The following is a 21,428-nucleotide window of genomic DNA, read 5'->3' as shown; positions in this document are numbered from 1 at the left end:
TTTTTGCCCGAACACTTACGGACTATTTTGGCCCCATATTTTTTGTTTGTACTTAAAAAATTTCAATTCAATTATATATTTTATATTGCTTTTGTTGTTTTTCTACAAGTTTTATAAAAATTGTTTCATTTTTTTTAATGTTTTTTTTTTGTAAACTTAATTCAAATGATTCAACACTTTTCTCATTGCGCTTAATTTACAATAAGGTTTTGTAATAATAGATTAATTCTCTCTATTTGACTTTCAGTTTCAGTTTCAGTTTCAGTTGTAAGTTTCTGTTTCTCTTTAGCATTTTTAGTTAACTCTCATTATTCATTTGTTTCTTAGGTTTGTTTTCGTTTTCTTTTTCTTTGTTTTTATTTTGTTAATAGGTATTTTCATTGTTTGTTTTATATTTTCTTTTTTTTTTTTGTTTTGTTTTTTTGTTGGCAAACTGCACCTAAAAGTTCAACAAGGGGGCGTTTTGGTTGGTGAGACTGGATAGTAGAGAGAGAGAGAGGCAGAGAGAGAGTGAGAGAGAGAGACAGAGAGAGTGGGGGTCTTTTGCAACATGAAATGTGTGTCACTTGAGAGATGGCCACGCGGCTGGGTCACTGTGTGTGTGTGTGTGTGTGTGTGTGTGTGTGTGTGGAGGTGTATATGTGTGTGTGTATGTGTGTTAGCCACACTCTGATGTGCAGTACGCCCATTACTGTGGAATGTGGGCGTGTCTGTATGTGTATGCCGCTGCTCGTTTGGTTTTTTTGTTTTTCGGTTAGGTTATTTAGTTTTGATTTGGTTAAGTGAATATTTCGTATACGACATGTGTGGCGAGGCATACAAATGCGCTTGGATTCTGATTTCGTTTTTTTGTTTCTTGGTTTTTGTGGTATTCTGGTATTTTGGTATTTTTGGTATATGGTTATGGTATATTTTTGGGTATTTGGTATTTTGCTTGTACGCAGGAAAGAAACATAAATTACTTATAACAATATATAGTTCAGATGCATTATAGAAATAACGTGCAAAAGTATATTGTAAACAATTGTTTCTGTGTAGTAGTTGTAGTTGTAATTGTTGTTGTTGGTGTGTTTAATGTTTTTGTTTATGTGAAAAACAAACATAATATGTAATATATATATTGTAATATATATACATAGATATATATATGTAGAGGTTTTGAATAGTATTTGAGTAGAGTTAGACAGACAGTGAGTGTGACATAGACAGAGATAGAATTAGAATTACAGAGAGAGAGATAGATAGAGACAGCAATAAATAGTTTTGTGGCAGACAGAGTGTAGGAGAGAGAGAGAGACACAGAGATAGAGATAAACAGAGAGAGAGTTTGATTGAATTTGTAGCGCAAGTTCGTGTTTTGCGGCTAAGTTTTCAAATGGATTGTGTTTGGAATCTGTGTTGTTGTTTTTGGTTTTGTTGTGGCATATGTATATTTGCGTGTGTATGTGTGTGTGTGTGTGAATGTGCTAGAACCCAACGAGTGGTAGGTGTGTGGTGTGTGTGACTTTGTTGGTTGCTTGGTCGTCGTTAGTTTCAAATTTCTAATTTTAATTTCGAATTGAATGCAGTTGATATTCGCGTTCTTGTTATTTACAAAACCAAAAAGTAATATATTGTATAGATTTTATTTTGCAACAGGCGGCCAGTCTTTTATTGTTCAGTTAGGGGGCGTGGTATGGAATGGTAGGCTGACTGAATGTTAGCCGGATAGAGAGACATTGTTGGGAATACCATTCAGATGGAGGTTCGTCTTTATTGTTGTTCTTGTTATTGTTGTTGTAGTTGTGGTTGTATATTTAGAAGTTGTTGTTGTTGTGCTCATTGTGTGTTGGGCACATTGTAAAGCAAAGTAACGCAATAAAAACAACATACTTGAGAGGATTGTATATATATATAAGGATATATAAATATATACATACATATATGCGGATTACACATACATATACATATAAATATTGTTTCGATTAAGTATATGAATAGAGCGACAGCGAAATAGAGGAGACAGAGAGAGTAAGAGAGCGAGAGAGAGAGAGAGAGACAGTTAGAAAGTGTGGTATATATTCATATATATGCATATATATATACTATATGATAGATTGATGTTTAGGAGGTTCGTATGTAAGTATATACAGGTCATAATTGTTTTATCATTTTATCGTCAAAGAGATTTGTCAGTAGTTTCCTTGCCTACATTTTGTTTGCTTTCTCTTTCTTTTTGTTTTTTTTTTTTTGAGTTTTCGTTTTTAAGCCCGTCTAGCTTTTGACTTTTTTTCTGGTTAGCTGTAATCTCTGATTTTGTTTATATTTTTTATAAGTGCGAAAATATTACAAAAGCATATTGTAAATAGTTGCATACGATTTTAATTTAAAAGTTTTAATTTTTTTTTATTCTTTTTTTGGATTTTTGCTTAAAACTTTTGGTTCAACCTTTTTGGTCATTGCATATTCTATTGTTTTGCTTCGTTTTGTGTTTGCTTTTAGAACAACAACAAAATATGTTATAGATGTATGTAATTGAAAATGATCAATTCTGGAAACAAATACAAGTATCTCGCTTTCATCGTTTAAAGTGTTTTTTTTTTTTTTTTTGAGTTTTAGTTTGATTTCTTTTTATTTGTTTCTTTTGCATATAAAAAAGCCAATTATTGGAGCCATTACAATCGATAAGTTTCGTGAAAAAATCTGCATCTTTTGGCAATAAAATGACAAAAGAATTATTCTTGTATGCTAAATAAATCACAGTTCACTAATAGTTGTTGTTAATCGATTTAATTGCTTTAAGATAATTTTAAAAATTTCCATTGTTTTTTTTTCTTATTTTTTTTTTGTTTTTTGTTTTGGTTGTCATTGTTTAAATTGCTTTGTGTTTTGTGTGTAGGTGTGTAAAAGTGTTTATATTACTTTTTGATTATGTAACGGCAAAATTAAGAATTCAAACAGCATTCCGTACAATGCTAACTAAAACATAGTCAGAATATTAACCAAAACGGCAGTGTATAGAAAATATAAAATTATCAAATTGTATTGCAAACTTTAGCACTAAGTTGTAGTTAAAACTCAGGCGGGTTTAATTCTACTCATGAACCAAAAATTTAATTCTATATGCAATTTTCTTTGGAAAGAAATTAAGTGAAATATATTTTAATTTAAACTTTTTTTGTGACCGTCTAAATTTATTCACATTCCACTGTCATAACAATTTCATAAAAATTTAACTAGCATACTCAACTAAGAAATGAAATTTACTAAAGATATACTATAGAAATTTTTGTGGAATTGCTACGGTATTGGAATTTGGAATGTGATGGAACTGGAAGTTGATCAATTTAATTAAAATGTTGAAAAGTAACTTTAATTTCAGATGTTGATCAACTGGAACTTGTAATAAATAAACGAAAAGACTGCCGTTTGTAGTTAATTATGTTAGGTAAGTGTAAAAAGTATGTGAATAAAATGTACGAACAATATATAAAAAACATTTAATTTGAAACACACGACAATTAACACCAACAGTTAAGATTAATCGGTTAAGAGGCTATGTGTTTATAGTAGTATAATAAAGGCACGAGTTTAAAGTATAAATTTAGAAATTATGCCAAGCCACACACAGCAAGAGAACAAGAGAGAGACATAGAGAGAGTGAGAGAGTGGGAGAAATACTTATATACAAAGAGAAAGAGAGAGAGAGACAGAGGCGAAGAAGAGAAAAATAAAAGAGACTAAATGTGAAACTGAGAGAGAGCAGGTGAGCAGCTAAAGTGACTCGCACACTTCAAATAATGCCAAGAACTTTGGCACACTCACACACACACACACACGCATACATACACACACCAAAGAGAGAAATAAAAAACTGTACACACACACACTCACACACTCGCACATACAGTCACACTCAATGAATGTGGCCCGAAATAACAACATTTTGGTTACAAGGTTATTACGTATACGTCATATGTGTCGCAATGTGTATGTATGTGCTTAACTGTATGTGTGTGGGGGTGTGTATGTTTCTGTATGTGTATGTGTGTGTGCACAGAGAACACAATAACGATATCTCTGCGTTAAAGGCAAGGGTACGTTAGACAGAGAGGCAGGATGCGGCACACTCTGCGGCGAGACACGGGGGTCGTTACAGGAACTCAAATGAAATGAAACACAAAGACAAAGAAAACGAAGGAGCAAAGGGGATGGCGGCGGGAGATGGAGCGGGTGGGTGGCGGAAACAAAGAGAGAAGAAACGGCAAATCCAAAGGCAAATGAAAATAAGCAAGTAGCAAAAGCCAAAGCCAAAGGCACCAAAGCAATGTGGCTGTGGCAAACAAAAAACAAAAAAACGAGAAAAAATGCCCAACAATAAGTGTGTTAAGTGCAAAAGTACACATGTAGTAGAGCATGAGTATATGTATGTGAGTGTGAGTGTGTCTGTGTTTGTGTTTGTAAGAGTTTGTGTGAGTTCTGTTGGCGTTTTCTGTGCCTATTTCACTGTTTGCTATTTTCGTTGGTCTGCGTGTGCTCCGCTCAAATCATAAAATTAAAAATAAACACATAAAAAGATATTGTAAAACACGCAGCCAAATAAAGCGCAAGCACAGCTCGAAAACATGTGGCTTTTTATGACTTGAATAAAAACCCCGTCCAGGCCAAGAAAGCAAACAACCCCACAAATCAGCAAAGTCCTGCTTTCCCCTCCTTCCCTTACTCTATTCGTCGCCTGCCACTTCACAAGTGAAACATCAGATTTAGGCCCCACAATTGAAGTCGAGTTTGGCGAGCAGCAGTTGCAACTTTGCGCCTTGTAATTATGACAAATCATCACGTTTTGAATGAGGCTGCAAGGCCAGACAGCAAACTGACTGATCCCCCCATCTGTATAAACATCAGCAGGAGGCGCTGTGCCGTCATTACATTACATTTCTCTGGCAATTGTCTCAACACACGCACGTGTGGATGCGCTGCTATGCAGCTGTGTCCTGGTCTGAGAGGGTTAAGCAAGAAATGTATTTCAAGTGACATTTATGAAGTGCAGAGTGTTTGGTGCGTTGGCATTGTCCTCTTTTCATCTTTTATGCTACCCTGCACACTGTTGTATATGCACAGCAGCCATGTTCAACTAGCAATGCAGTCGAAAATTGATTTGTTACGGCACTTAAGTCTCTGCTTTAGTGAAATTCCTATTTTCTTGTACAAAGTTTTGTGCCAATAAAAAGTTTGAATGTCAAATAATTGCACGAGAATTGCAAAAAAAAGTGTTTGTTCTGACTTGAGAGCACGAATTTCTTGTACAATTTTTTGTTGCCTACTTTTCGGCGCCGCATTTAAAATCCTTCTATTCACGAAAGCGATTGCTTGAATTTTAATACAACTTTTTGTTGCATACTTTTGGGCGCATCATTTGAAATCCTTGACTCTTTGGCATTGCTAGGTATCTTAGTCGCTTGCAAACTTATTGTGAGCTTAATTTGCACTCACTCACATTCAAACTGACACTCACTCACACACACACCCATACACACGTACACTTGCAGTTTTGTCTGTCGCATTTAGAACAATTGTGGCACGCGTTGGGGGCTTTTTGCTAATGAGCGGATGGCCGTACGTCACGGACACGGACAAAGTTGCATTGTACAGCGCATACAGAGCACACAGAGCATCGAGTACAGTGCATGTCTGCACGTTTTTCATTTTGAATAGACTGCCGTGTGGGGGTGGGGTGAGCTGTGTGTGTGAAAGGGAACCGACTGGTTGCCTGCCTGCCTGCCTGCTGAGTTTGCACTTGAGCTCATTCGATGATGCCAAATTTCACTAATTACGCACGGTGACCTTTAAAAGTGTTTTACGATTCGATTAGCATAAGAGTTTCTACCCACAAAATGCAACCCTAACAAACTACTACTACTACATATACTATATATAGTATATGCCACCCGCTGTGTAAAGACATTTCTGGGAATTTATTGTGTGTGTGTGTGTGCGTGTGGCGCATGGCCAAGACATTAACTTGGCTGCATTGCAGCAGCAGCAAAAAACTTGGAAAATAATTGGTAATCCAAAACTACTGACCTGCCCCACCAAGCACACACACACACACACACTCTTCCCCTTACTCCCTTGCTCCTGGAACATTCCCTGATTTATTTATTCCGCTTTTTTGTTTGCTAACTTAACAAGGGTTGCACTTTGTTTGTCTCCCTCTCAGTCTCTCACAGTCTCTGACATTTGAGGCAGACATTGCTGCTCCTTTTTTTTGTGTGTGGTTTTTTTTTTTTTGATTGAGGGGCTTTTTGCGTAGAAAGGGTATTCATCGGGTCTGTGTCTAGTAGTGTTGGTTTGGTTGGTGCATTGCATTGTGTGCGGGACATTTGCAGTTGCCATTGAACACTGAATGTTGAACGTTGAACGTTGAACGAGTGGCGACATGACGTTTGAGTGAAGTTGTGTGATGATAGAATGACAATCGAACTGTTGATGACTTGATGACGAGCCTTGTTTGATATTGTGTGTGTATTGTCTGTCTGTCTGTCTGTCCATCTGTGTGTGTGCGTTTGTGTGCGTTTGTTATTGATGAAGGTGACGTTTTGTTTTCAATTTTGTTATTTATTGCAGTTGTTAAGTTGAGTTGAGTTGATGATGAACTGATGATGATGGCTGATTGACTGACTGACTGACTGACTGTCTGAAGATTGTTTTGCGCCTGCTTCGAGTTGTTTCTGATTGTTCTGCCCAACTACAGTACCTTATAGTAGACATAGGCATTGTCCATAGGTTTCTCGCTTTACGCTGTGCCGCTGCTAAATGCCTTGACTTTAAAATGTTGCTGTTGTTTTCGTTGTTATTGTTGTTGTTGCTGCTGCTGCTGTTGCTGTTGCTGCTGTTGTTGCTGCTATGCAAATATGTGCTGCAGCTGCAGTTCGTTGTACTGCGGCGGCCTTTCACTTAGGCCCTATTGCTATTTATGTAATTTGAGTTGCCTCCAAGTTGTGCGCAGGTGTCAGACTAGCTGCATGTGCGTTCAGCCTGCGTATGTGTGTGTGTCTTCTGGACGTATGCGTATGTGTGTTGCTGTTGTTGTTCTAGTAATACAATAATAAACCGCTAACAGCAACTTCCTAGTTACTGTGTCGCTCTCGTCTTCTTTGCCTATTATCTGACGATGTTGCTCTGCTGCTGCTGCTTCCTGCTTCTTAGCGCCGTCTGCTTAGTGTAACCTTCTGGCTCACACACAGACACACAGACGCTGGCAGAGACACACACACACACACTAACACATACACAGACAGCTAGCGACACCAAGCCAAGTGCAAATATGTGTGTGTATATATTATAAAAACACAGCCCCAAGACGCTCGCTCGCTCAGCTCAGCGCAAAATAAAAGTTGATTACAGCGGCTGCGAAGTCGACGTCAACGGCGACAGCGACGGCGACGTTGACGACGACGCTGGCTACAAGAAAGAAATTCGCTGCTGTTCTTGATGTTGTTGTCGTTGTTTTTGTTGTTGCTGTTGTTTGTCGTTTGTGCTGGCAAATTCTTTTGAATATTGTTGTTGTTGTTGTTAGTTAATGCTGCTGCTGCTGTTGGTTGTGTCGCAGATTTTTGGCTGCCGCTGCTGCTGCTGCTGCTGCTGCTTAAACAAAAATATTGATTTTATGCGCTGCCTGTGCTGCCACGACTGCGGCTGCTGCTGCTGCTGCGTTCCTGCAGAGCTGCTGTGGCTAGCTTTTTAATTGAAAGTGCACTTTTGCTCCTGCGTTTCTTTTGTTGTTGTTGTTGTATATTTATATACTTTCCTACTTTTTGCTTTTTTCGTATTTTTTTGTTGATATTTGTATTTTTTTTTTTGGAAGCTCACGAAAACACAGACACACAAAGTGCGATTTGCAGGTAAAGGCACAAATTTGAAATGCTTTACATCCTTTTGAAGGATTTTTATATTTTTTGCTCAATGATTTTCTGGCACACACGTTCGCGCCACGATTTTTTTTGCTGCTGCTTGCTGCTTTCTTTTTTTGCTGCCTCGTTTCTCAGTTTTATTTATGGCACAATTTGGCTCACAAATTGGAGCAAACCGATTTTACCGATTACTACCCTAAATCTGTATGTACATAACAATTGTATGCACTTATTTACATTAACAATAAAATAGCTGATGTTTCTAATATAGATATATATTCCTTTCGTTTTTTTGTGTGGTTTTCTTTCTTTCTTTTTTTCGACTGAGACTAAATCATTTGACTGGCAGTCACACTTTCGATGCGTACGCGTCGCGCTTTGGGGGAACTCGGTCCGTGTCTCGTGCTCGTTAGCTAAAACGTTGCGTATACAACTGTCCGCGCCTGCGAAGCTTTCGCGCCCACGAGGCCAGACCATTGAGACAGTTTGGCAGCAGGCAGCTGGCTATAGGCGAAAGGGACGCGAGGGGCGAATAGGCGACTGCCAGCTGCCCCTTTGGCATTTTCAAGCAGCAGCGGCCTACACAGCGAGGCGAAGCTTCGATTGAGCGCAAAATATCGACTCAGCTTCGGTTTAGCTCAAAAAGCGTCATGTGGTGTGCGCCAAGCGGTGCATTCGCCACTCGTCGCTTAACACTTGGCACTCGGCAATCGGCAATCGGCATTCGGGTGTGTTCGGTTCGGCTTACGACGTTCGGCTCTTGTCGGCATACGGCAAGTGTTAGCAGCTGGCTGGCTGGCTGAAGCTTTACAACTTTGGCTCGTTTTTTGCAAAGCGCCGCAAAAGCTTTTACGTTTTACGCTCAAAAGCTTATTTCACTCGGTTTGGCGTGCTTTGCTTTTGCATTTATTGATTGGCGACTTTGTCGTGAGCTTGTCGTGAGTGTGCAATGCTTTTTGCTTTCTTCTAGTCGTCTTTCTGTGTGTGTGTGTGTTTTTTGCTTTACCACAAATTAGCAGACATCGTTTGTGCTAAACAGCAAACATTGGGATTTACTCGCTGGGAACGTTATCCTTGCAGCAGCTGCTGCTGCTGTTGATGCTGCTGTTGCTGTTGCTCGTTGCTCGTTGCAACATTGCATTGGCATTGCCAGCTTCCAGCTTTGCATTTGATGACCGTAGCGCGTGCGTCTGACATAAATGCAGTTTGCAGTCTCGCTGCCAGCAGCTGTTTTTATGCGAGTGTCGCCTCCAATTGTTGCAAATGAAAGCAAAAGTGCTGCGCATGGGGCATTTACTATAGTACATACATATATATATATATATATGTGTGTGTATGATGGCCTTTCGATTAGTTCGTGCTGCCACGTACAGCATCAATGCATGTTATTAACTTCACTATCTCTGTGTTTACTTCCGCTCGACGCTCGAAAGTAGGCAACACAATTTAAACTTTCCGGTTTAAAAATCAACTGGGCAGAAAACTTGGAAATTGCTCTTTAAAAATGCATAAAACTGTATAACTTTTATGAGTCGACGGTTAAGATTATGTGCACTTTTTTCTCTAGGCTTTTGCTCATAATACATAAAATGCCGCTAAAGAGCATAAGAAAGCAGACGGCATTTTTTTTAACTGCAGCATAATAGAGTTTTTAAATTTCGTATTTCAGCAACACAATAGTCAGCAGATTCAGTAAGAATTTGTAGGGGATGCTATTATCTGGCTGTACTTTTAATATTACGGGATAAAAACAGGCAGCTAATAAGTAGTTCCATGGAAAAGCTTTTATCTTGCTCTTTTGTTAAACATCCGCATTGAAGCCGCATTGCTTTAACTTTATTCTATTTATAAGAAATCAATTCAACAAACTCTCCCACACAACACACATTTTTGCAGCTGGTGTCCTAGTTTCTCGCTTATTAGTTTTGTGTGTGCACTGTGCACTGTGCAGTGTGTGTTTGTTGTGTTGTGTTGTGTGAGGTGGCACACAAAAGCCCCAACTGCAATCAGTTGGACAACATCAGAGACAACTGCATTGAATGCAATGTAACGCAGTGGGGTGAATGTTTGTGCTTGGCCATTTAAAATTGAAATTCAATTGCCTGGAAATCGATAAATCAATTGAAGCTGACACTTTGAGTAGGCATCGCATGTGATGGCATTTGCCCAATGATGAGACTGGTTAGATTTGTGTATAAAAGGATGCTGCTGCATCTGCCTCTCTCTCTGTCTCTTCCTTCCTTTGTCTGCAGTGGTTTTGTTGGCGAGTCAGTGCCAGAAGTCTAGCGCATTTTCACTGCGTATTTCCGTTTCCGGCTTAATTGTTTTCATTTCATTTCAACTGCTGCTGTTGCTGCACACGACGCTAAATAAACGAATTCTATCAACGCGCTTTGTAATTGCATTGCGTTTGTTCAGGACACGACAAGGACATGGCCTGGGACACTCGTAGTTTATAAACTTGTGTGCGCACAAACACACACACAGAGTTTGTTAGTTTGACAGTAAAATGAATTTTGTGGCAAGCCGCGTAATTATTTTATGCCCTCGGCCAAACAAAGCGTCTCGCACGGCGCGTTGTGTCCTGGCGCAATATATTTAGAGTTGAGCTGCCAGGCATTTCATGTATAATAACGAGGCAGCAGCCGCAGCTACAGCCATACACACACAAACACACAGTTAGACACCCACTGCCATTATTATTTATGCGTATGCATGGATGTATCCTTGTGCCCTTTACTCCATTTCTTCAGTCGCTCTCTTTCTCTTGCTGTCTCTCTCTCTTTATCGCTCGGTTTCTCTTTGCATGCTAATTAAAATTCAGGCATTGGCGCCGTTTTGCATAGCTTGGTAATTTGTCCTGGCCAGGAATTGGGGTCGGGGGTGTAACGGAATGGGGGATTCAAACAGCATGAATATTTGAATGTGGCTGCCATTCATCGACAGTTTTAGAGCCGTGCAACTATGCCAGGTCATGTGGCCTACTCAAAGCAAACGATGGGCAATGGGCGATGGGCAATGGCTAATGGATAATGGGCAATGGGCTAAGAAGAGTGGATAGTGGATAAGAAGAGATAGAGAAATGGATAAAGAAGGCAAGTGCAAAATACTTTGGCTCGAGCTCGTGAGAGCGGCTAAAAACAACAAACGGCTAAAATGTGTGACAACTACTCACCCTTACCCCCTGCTCCTCCTGAGCATATTTCTTGATTTCACGCTCCAAATCAAGCTGTGTGTGAGAGAGATAGAGAGAAGGTTTTGTAGTTTTCTTGCGATTCTTACGGCTCACTGCTCCCACAGAGGGCAAACTGCTCGTTATACTACATATATATAAATATCATATATATACATACAACAGACACACAGACACACGCTAATGGAGGCAGTGTCAGGCAGACCAAGTGGCGCCACATAAATGCTCATATAAAATGTTAATAAAAAATTGACACACACACACACATACAGAGAGCGACACGCATTGAAAAAATGCGTAAGCTTTAGTTATGTAAGAAATGGCCATGACACAAGTCTGCCTGGGCAGCCATTACTTATGGGAAAATTCTTTTTGTATTCATTAAAAACTATGCAATTGATGAGCAATTGCCATAAAGATGAAGTCGAGTTATTAATAATGGAAAAGTAAAAATTCAAGTTTACTCTAAAGTTGATTAAAGTAAATACTAATACAATAGAGAACGAAGGCACATGGAACAATGCGGGCAACTTTTTAGCTAGAAGGTTGTTCGATGGCAACTATTAATTACGAGTACATCTGACATAGGTTTATAGCGTGAAAAGACCGAAACAGCATTGAGCTAAACTAAACTGTGCATATACTATATACAATACTGGATATATAGGAAATGCAATTGGAATGAAACAACGAGCTGACCTCGACCCAGCAACAAAAGCATCAGCATCGGCATCGGTAGTGGCAGTGGCAGTGGCAACAAAACAACACTGATTGCTCGCTTTTCGGCCGCCTCTCACATGCGGCGTATACGCAACTTTTAATTGCTCGCCCACTCTTGGAAATGCAAGAGCACAAAAACACAAAAAACAAGTAAGCAGACTGTGAGATACCCGCTACGCGAACTAATATACCGAAAATAGTCTGAACTACATCGAAATGTATATTTGGTATACTGGTAAACCAAGTTAATATACCAAAACGCACATTTGCTATTTATTGGAATACCAATTTGATATACCGAAATGTATATTTGGTATACTGATATACCGAATAAATAAATACTGAAATGTATATTTGTATACCAAATTAATATACCGAAATTTAAATATGGTATACCGCAATGTATGTTTGGTATATTGGATGCCAATTTCATTTATTTGGTATATTGGTATACTAAATTAATGTACCGAAATTTATATTTGCCATACCGGTATACCGAATAAATATACTGCACTTTATATTTGGTATATTGGTATACCAAGTTATTACATCGAAATGCATATTTGGTGTATTGGTATACCAAATTAATGGTATATTAATGTGCTGGTATATTAATGTGCTGACAAACAAAATAAGAGCTCTATCTCTTATAGTCTTGTATTGGCTGTTGATCAAGAATGAAGACTATATTTTCTTTATGGCGTCAGAAGTGCCTCCATCTGTTATATTTCATCACAAAGTTATACTATCCTTCTACCCTATGAATACAGGGTATAAAAATAAAACGAAGGAACAAGCAAAAAAAAAACAACAGCAGGAAAGAAGCGAAGTGAAATTGTTGTTGCTATTGCAGCAGTTATTTGTTTGGCAGTTGTTGTCGCTGTTCTTGTTGTTGCTGTCACATTTTGAACTGACGATTTTTAATTACTGATGTCCCTGGTTATTCAGAGCTTGTGTTGTCCTGCCGCGAGTGACAAATTCATTTCGAACAGAAACCGCCCAAGGCGCACTTCGAGTATATAAAATTGTACAATTGCCGCAGCATGTGTTTTCGGCATCATTCGGTTGATGCGTGAATAAAATGCGAATACACTCGTAAATTGCCAAGTGGGCAGCGAGCCAAAGCCAAAGCTAAAGCTGATGCTGAAGAAGAAGCTAAAGTGCCAGCAGCTGAATGAACAAAAGCAAACTACAACTGCACTTAGCAATGGGATCAGTCGAAGCTAAGAGCCAGAGAAAAAGAGAGAGAGAGAGAGAGCGAAGAGACGCCTTAAATACACAAGTAAGATATTCGTATCTATTCTGCTGCTCTGTGCTGTTTGCCTGCCATCAAGGTTATTTATGCGCCACCCCATGAGAGGCGATAGGGATTGGACTTGGGCATTGTGTATGCTCCGACGCTTTTGTTGACATGCCATGGACACTGGTCAGCCTTTAAGTGGAACAAGTGGTGGGAGAGGGAGAGACAGAGAGAGAGGGAGATAGAGCGTGAGCTTAATATATGGCATTATGTATACGCATGTTATCTGTGGGCAGGCTTTGGCTCGTCCTACAAGTAATTATAGAGGGTTTTCTTCAGCCACAACAATGTCCGGGATATGAGTAATAAGCAGTTTGCTATCCTTGGGGACTCCACTCGCCAGTCGCTAGTCGCTAGTCGTCAGTCGCCACTCGCCAGTCGTCTGTCTAGATGAGTCACAATTGTCAAACTCCGAGGCAGTTTTCAATAGATTTCCCAGGATAATAAACACTACACTACACAATACATGACGCATTGGGGCAGACAACTTCGCTCGGCATGTGGTGCAATGAAGAACTTCGAGCTGTTTCAGCTGCTATAAGTATGAATTATGATGCAAATCGAAATGCATTTTCCTTGTTGCATAATGGCAAGCAATAAAGTCTAATGGGGGCACGACAAAGCTTCGCTTTTCCCCCGGGGGAAGGAGGGGGAAGGAGGGGGTCATGAAAAACAATGGCGACAGTCTGCAGCAAAATGTATGCAACAAATTGAATTTTATTACGCTGTGCTGCTTGCCCCACATATTGTAAAAAGGCGATGCAAGTGATGCAAATGACGAACAATGAGTTGTGCCAATCTGTCTCGCTGTGATTGTGTATGTGAGTATGTGTGTGTGTGTGTGTGTGAGTGTGATTGTGTGTGTAAGCTATTGAAGTGATGTTTGTAGCTGATACATTTGCATTTCGATGACTTTTTGGGGGCAGGCAAAATACAAAATTGGAACATTTCAAATTAATTAAACAACTGACAAAGCATTTAACAGACGTGTGTTAAAGTGTGTGTGTGTATGTATGTGTGTTGGTGTGTGTGAACTGAAATTAAACACTACGAACAACCGCAAATGCTAGGATTAAAGTTAAATTGAAAGTTTAAGACTCTGGCAAAACGAAGCAAAAGTGTTGCAAGTATTTATTGTTATTTATTTGTTTTTTTTTTTTTTTTTTTTTTTTTTTTTGTTTTGGATGCTAGTCACACTACAAATCGAGTATACGAGGGCAGTTTAGTATGTTGTGTACGTGTGTTAGTGAGTGTGTGAGTGTGTGATATTTGTTAGCGTTTTAAGAACACAAAAAAAAAGAAGTAGAAAATGAAGGTAACTCAGTTGTTGTTGTTGGCGCTGCGAGCACGCAAACTTGGAAAAAAAGACTATGTTCAAAAACTAAAATGAGAAGTGAAACAAAAACCGATAATAAAAACAGTTAACAAGTATTTGCTGTAGTAGTTGTTGTTGCTGTAGTTGTAGATTGAAAACGTTTTTCTTTGGATTTGTATTATTTCTTTTATATATTTTGTTTTTTTTTTTTGTTTTTTTTTAGATGGGGCAGAGGGCTGCTGTTTGTTGTAGTTGTTATTGTTTTTTTGGTAGCCCCCTTGCCCCGTGTACGAAATCATTGTCTCTAGAGCATTGTTTGCCGCAAAACGAAAAATATATAGTATACAGTATATATAAAGAGATTGAGAGAGAGTCGATTTCTTTTGCGGGGCCGCCTGTTTCAGGTGGCAAAAAGACAAACAACGTATAAAGGAAAAAAAAAAAACGAAACAACGGAAAAAAGTAGACAACAAGGAAATGGGGAAATGATAGTGGAAATGGACTTACCTGTTTTTGTGCCATCGCTTGCATTTGCTGGAACATTTGACGCTCCTCCTCCTTGCCTGCAACAACAAATGGTAGAGATTGCAACGGATGTGGCGAATGTGATTTTGTTTTTTGTTGGGCCAACTAATGACGTGAAAAACGGAGGGAAAACTGATGGCGAAACTTACCCATGCCCTTGGCCTGCAGCATTTCGAGCAGCTTCTTGATGCTCTCGTCGCGTGCTATCAGCGTTTGCTTTTGCGTCTCCACGCGACACTCGAGATCCTTGATCGTTTCTCGCAATATGCTTATCTCGCGCTGCAGATGATCGTTCTCCGCATAGATGGCCTCCATTTGCTGCTGCATCTCGAGATTCGGTTGTCGCATTCGCAGACGCAGCTCCTCCTCCAGCTGACGCACCAGCATCGCTTGTTTCTGGTTTAAGCATTTTAAGAATTTAGTGGCAATATTAAGTGAACTTTGAAGTTATAACAACTCACCTGATTCTCTGTGCTGAGCAGCTTCAGCTGATCGTTGATCAGACTGTATTTGGCGCTCTCCTCTTTGCGCAACGCTCGCTCCTTTTTCAGTTCGGGCGACCAGAAGGTCTTGATGCTGTGCATGGAGCTGCCCAGCTTTTGATTCGTCAGCTCCAGTTCGCGCTTCAGATTGCCCAGTTCACGTTGCAGATCGGTGTTCTGATGCTGCAAGTCCCCCAGATAAGCGCGATCTGAGGTGGGCATGCCCGTATTATAGCCTGGCAAAGAGAAGAGTTACAAAATGAGTTAAGTTTAGGAGAAGTATTGACTTCACTTACCTCCCAGCGCATTGGGACTTTGTCGTGCCGAACGGCCGTACAGCTCGTCCTCTAGATAGAGCCCACGCTCCAGGGATCTGTCCCGGGAGCGATCACGCGGCTCTCGTATGGGTATGAACTCGCGATCGTGTGGATCGACGAGACCGCCGCGATCGAGCGATTGATAGCGGGTTCCTGTGGATTAAACATTGAATACGATAAGTAATTATTGCCATCAATCGATCGAAAATGAATGCGCAGCACTGCGATATTACTTGGATAGTCCATGGCATGTGACATCGGTGGTCTGCTGGCACTGCGGCTGCGATGGTGTCCCGCGCCCGCGGGACTTGTTGGCTCATCCATGTCGCGGTAGTATGGACTGCCCATTGCTGAAATTCACATAGAATTCATGACGATGATCAAATGAGGATGACGGGTTCTGCTTTTTCTTTTTTTCTTTCTTTGTTTTGCTTTCTTTTTTTTATCGAGTGTCTGTGTGTTTTGTGTGATCACCAAATCAAGATGAAAACACAAAAAGAGGAAACCATAAAGAAACTCAAGAGCTGTAACTAGTTTCTAGTGCAGTGGAAGTTGAACTTTAGAACTTTAGAATTTTGGAATTTTCTGACTTCCATGTTGCTCTAATACTAAGTGTCGTGTTCGGGCATCTTTATACTGAAATCTGCATTTACGAGGCAACGCAAAACTGTGTGGAAAGAGCTGGGTAAAAATGTTTGTCGTGTCGCCAACGCTGTCGTATAAAAAGGCTCATAAACTAGCTACATTGTTGGCTGCTCCTTTTGGTTTCTGCGGCTTCTCTTTGCTTCAAAGTGTGAGTGTGAGTGTTGATTGGAGCGTGGGGCATAAGCTAAACTTTTGCCGTGGCATGAAACTTAATTTGTGGCAGTACAGTGCTGTACTAGAGTTGTCCTTGCGTGTCAGTGCTGCCACTTTGGCCACAAAACTTCCTACCTGCCTACCTGCTTGCACATTTGTTTAAGGCCAAAATGAAGCCTGAAATATTGTTTTCAATTTGTGTTTCATGTGCCCTCATAAAAGGATTACTTCGGGTCTCGTTTTATAAGCTACTTATGGCAGCTCAGATAACTCGACATCACTTTGAAATATATACAAAAACAAACTCTGACCTAGCGAAGCGCTAATTAGTTAGTCGCTAGTTGAACAAGTTTTATTTGAGCATGTGTCCTGAGTTAACTGGCCTCGCGAATTATGGTCAATTTGTGTGCTCAGTTAAGCAGCTTTTTCATTCAATTTGTGCTCGAAGTGGGTCACAACTGGCAACATTGCACTCAACTATCTATCTGGTTGTGTATGAAGTGGAATACTTGCTAACCATAATTGTAATCCAGTTTGAGGCTTTGATTTTGCTTAACGCTTCTGCAGGAATTAAATTTGTTTCTCTCTGTGTTGCTTCAGCAGCTCAACTGTTTGCCATCTTAATGCAATTTACAAGTTATAGAGAGTTATGCGACGTGTTCAGACTGCTCACAAGTGAATTTAAGAAAAAAAATCACAAAATCAACAAAACAGAAATTTGCAAATGAATTTCGTGTTTGCAGAGTTCAGTTTGCAGAATGCGATTTCAATTTTCAACGATATCAATTCAAGTGTGTGTTTTTGTGTGTATGTGTGTGTGTGTTGTGTGTGTGTTAATTGTAGAATTGTTAAAGAGAAAAGAAATAAATGAAAAATTGTTACAGATTGTTGCAGATGAGTTAAGCCAAAACCAAAAATATGTACCATGCGCATGCGTGTGATGTTAGACAGAAATTATAGATTTTAGTTAAAATTTTGCATTAGTATAATTAACTACATTAGCACACAACTAAAAGCATAATTAGTTTCCTCATTTGTCATTTTAATTGTACCGTCCATTAAGCCAATTTATCCGTGCTAACATACAGAAATTCATTTTAGTTTCGTGTATTGCATGCAACAGGATTTATAGAGATATTTTTTTGGAGTTAGTAATAAATACTAAGCAGTTGTTAGGTAGTTAGTTAGTTTAAAAGGATGCCAATTAATTCAGAGAGAAAGCAGCGAAATAAATAGTTAAACTAAAGTTCTATTTGCTAAGATTTTGATTCGCGCACAAACGTATCTTTGAGATACTTTTCTTGTACTCGATTTCGAATGCTACTTGAGTGTAGCCAGAGAATTGAAGTTGAAGCATTTGTTTGTTAGTTTGCAACGTTTCAACACTAATTGTTGAAACGTCTGTTCATAGTAAACGATAAACAGTAAGCTGTAAGCTGTTTTACTTTTAAGAGTTTCAAGAGTGTGTGAGAGAATGTGTGTGTGTGTTCACCTAGAGGACTTCCGCGTGCGCCGTAATCCCGTGATGGTGAGCGATCGACTGTTGGCAATTCCTGGAGGCGACGCACGCGACCCGGACTGCGCACACCAGAGCTATTCACTGGATTATATTCGTCACGTGACATAATCCGCGGCTGATCCGCGGCATGCACCCACAGCCAGCGAGCAGTTTAGCCGTTCTCCTCCTCCGTCTTCTCTTTGCTCTTCTCAGTCAGCTTCAGCTCCAGTTGCTTTTTGTTGTATTTAAACTATTTGCAGTTCTCTTGTATTGTCTCCTGCGCTTAAATGCGACGTTTGATTGGTTTGACCAGTTAATCGGCTATTGATATGCACGTTTTTGATTGGCTTTTCGTGTGTTGGTTTTGTGTTATTCTTGTAAATTGAGAGATTTTCTTGTTGGTTCTATTTCGCGTTAAATTCTTTAAATTGCTTTTGCTCGCCACGATTGCTGGTCATATCTGCAAGTGTAAGAAGTGAGAAGAAAAGAAAACATAGTACAACGCAACGAACATAAAACATATCTTACGAATTACGTATACGTAATATACATACATACATAACTCATACTCATAACTTATTACGCATACGCCCCGTCTCCGGTGTGTGTGTGTCTGAGTGTGTCTTAAAGCATTGCTGTTCGACTGGCCGTTTTGCATTTAAATGAGACTAACACGCAACTTGCATATCCTTAACCTTTTTACCTAAATCTCAGACAACTGCTTAGCCGTAAGCGCATGGGCAAATAACCAAAGCAGTGGCTGGGAAAAAATGTCGAGAGCATTGCATTATGGCAGCTATATGCAAATTTCCCTATTCCATTTCCTTAGCTCTCTTTTAGCGTTAGCTTTTGCTTTTTTCTCTTCTCTGTATTTAAACAAAACAAATCGCATGCAAATTGCCACTTGAGCAGCCGCTCTCAAGAGGAGTCGCACTCAGATAAATACACACACACACACACACACACACACAGAGCTTCTGGTATAATAATTCACATGAATAGCAAACGAGGGCGGCATCAATATCAAATACAAAATGGTAATAAGATAAATAAATCATAAGCAAAGGTGACTCGAGTCTAGACAGATAAAGCACAGTCCATCGTCTAAGCAGACTATCTAGATTATTTAAATGGGACAGCCTAATTGACAGGCAACTCTAATTAGTCTCTAATTGTGCTTGTAATAAATGTTGCAACTAGTTGTCAAGCTGCCCTCGCAGCTGTGTGGCACGTGTGTGTGCAGTAGCTAAGACAGGTTTCACATTTTGTGAAAGGAAAGGAAAGGCTCAGTGGTGAAGTGCAGGGCAAGACAGCACTGAATGCGCCGCTTTATGAATGGGCAAAGGCGAAAGGTAAGAGCGTTGAAGAGAGGGCGAAAGGTGAAAGAGGAGAACAGGAGAGGGGGATAGTGAGTAAACAAGAAATAACAAAAACAACTACAACGACGACGGTGACAGCGACAGCGGCTAAATAAAAGCTAAACGAATCAGCAGACCGGAAGACCATTCAAATGTTTACTTGCATGCCTAAGCAAGTGTAACTGCACTCCGTTTACAGTGTATGTGTGTTTGTGTGTGTCACTTGAGTGCCCATTTATGTGACAGCAAAAGTGTATTGGTCAAAATTGCTGGCAGCAGCAGCAGCAGCAGCTGTGACAGGCACATAAACACAATCAAGATGAGGTCACGGGAGCAGAGGCTGCCGCTGCACATAATAACTAATGCTTGTGCTTGTGCTTGTCTGAGGCCAGATTCGATTACATCGGCTACAATGCAACGCAGCACTTTGCTGGGCAAACAAAGCACACACACAGACACAGACACAGGCAGAGTGCAACACTATGCCACACACGCACTTAACAGCTAGTCATGCATAGAGAGGAGGGGCTCAGCGCTCACTCAGTTTGCATTGCATACTTTGAGGCGCGGCGTTGCTGCTGTTGATGCGCTTGCACTTCCGGTTGCCACTTTGGGGCATTCGTAATAGCATTTGATGACGAAATCGTGTACAATTGTTGTCTGCTCCGCTGTTGGTGCTCGCGGCTAAAAGTCGACAGTTGGCTTATCAGTCGAGCCTCGTCTCTCTCTCTCTCTTTCTTTCGCTCTCTCTCTCTCGTGATAAATGTGTATAGACAGCCCCTCAAAACAAACATGTTGAATTGATGTGTGGCCCATTGCTTGGCTCCCAGCGGTAGAGTCACAGAGCAATTCACCACACAACTCTGCGCAGTTGCAATACATATAGACACATATATATATAAATTCATATATATGTATACGTTCTCTCTCTCTCTTTGGTGACGACGGCTCAACAATAGCGTCATCGTAAAACATTTGCCGCATTTTGTTGTTACCCAGTGGGCGTTGGGACGCTTTGGCGGCGTTTTTTTTCTTTCGTTTCTTACTCTATGTGTGTTTGTGTGTTTTTTTTTTCTTCTCCCGATTTGCTTTTGTGGTCTTGAGGCCTATGCTGTGCGAGACAGCAACACACGCACACACTTGAGGCACCCACCCGGCAAAGCGTGTAAAATAAGGTTAAAATTTGAAATCAATAAAAATTATTCCACTCATCTAAAATTAGAACAAGACTAAGACAAACCAAAAAAAAAAAAGAAAAACAACAAACTGTGTGTAACTGAAACTGAAATTGAACAGAAACTGAAACCTGAGAATCAACTGTAACTAATACTAAAAGCAAAGCTAAAGGCAGGTATGGGAAGGAGAGAGGAGAGGCAAAGGGACGGGGGCAGAAGGACACAATAAGAATAAAAACAAACACGCAAAGCGGTTGCGAGTATGAAAAATACTTATAGCCACTGTCAATGCTTCAGTATGTATACTCGCATGACAAATCATGCGAGCAGCAAAGGCAGCCATAAAGGACGACGAAGGGGTTGAGGTGGCAAGTAGAAGTAGAAGCAGAAGTAAAATAGCTCGGTAAAGTTGCCTAGGACTATTTGCTGGCACTTATTTGAGGACCTTTCGTGCGCGTCTAATTATAAACTATCAATTGCCAGGCAGCTCGATGATGATATGCCAAAAAAATAAAACAAATCGAAAACCCAAATGAAACTAAAAATGAACACGAAATTGACAGCAAAGAAAGGAAAAGGAGAAGGGAAAGAAACAAGGGAGCTAGGGAAATGCAAAAACCAATTAAATGTGAAAGACAATTGGGGTAATCGACTTGTCAGGCTCAAGGAAGAGTTTGGTATACATTTGTAGCTAAGATTCAACATGTTACTGGGGCGTATGTGTAATATTCCATAGCTAATAACTAAAACTACTTACTTAGAGTATAAATACGAGTAGTAACTATTTAATTTATACTATTACTAGCACACACATTAATATCTTAGTTCTGCTCACTAAACTAAACCAAAGTCAAT

At 40.0% G+C, this 21,428-nt stretch overlaps 1 protein-coding gene across 18 annotated transcripts in view; it reads right to left on the bottom strand.

Moving 5' to 3' along the window:
- Positions 1-21,428, bottom strand: part of LOC117568183 (trichohyalin) — a 44,230-nt gene that overhangs the window by 20,008 nt on the left and 2,794 nt on the right. For 13 of the 18 annotated variants that reach the window (XM_052006190.1, XM_052006188.1, XM_052006187.1 and 10 more), the window contains exons 3-8: positions 18,035-18,500; positions 15,978-16,094; positions 15,724-15,897; positions 15,407-15,663; positions 15,095-15,341; positions 14,928-14,983 (exon numbers count right to left, since the gene is read on the bottom strand). In XM_052006190.1, coding sequence (XP_051862150.1) covers positions 14,928-14,983; positions 15,095-15,341; positions 15,407-15,663; positions 15,724-15,897; positions 15,978-16,094; positions 18,035-18,167 — 984 coding nt within the window. In that variant the 5' untranslated portion in view covers positions 18,168-18,500. Of the gene's footprint in view, positions 1-6,736; positions 9,204-11,067; positions 11,122-14,927; positions 14,984-15,094; positions 15,342-15,406; positions 15,664-15,723; positions 15,898-15,977; positions 16,095-17,059; positions 17,208-18,034; positions 18,501-21,428 lie in introns of those variants that run through there. The other 5 variants (XM_052006197.1, XM_052006194.1, XM_052006193.1 and 2 more) reach the window with 5 other exon arrangements.

The sequence above is a fragment of the Drosophila albomicans genome, chromosome 3, assembly GCF_009650485.2.
Source record: "Drosophila albomicans strain 15112-1751.03 chromosome 3, ASM965048v2, whole genome shotgun sequence".
Lineage (NCBI taxonomy): Eukaryota > Metazoa > Arthropoda > Insecta > Diptera > Drosophilidae > Drosophila > Drosophila albomicans.
This window is presented reverse-complemented; position numbering and strand designations above follow the sequence as displayed.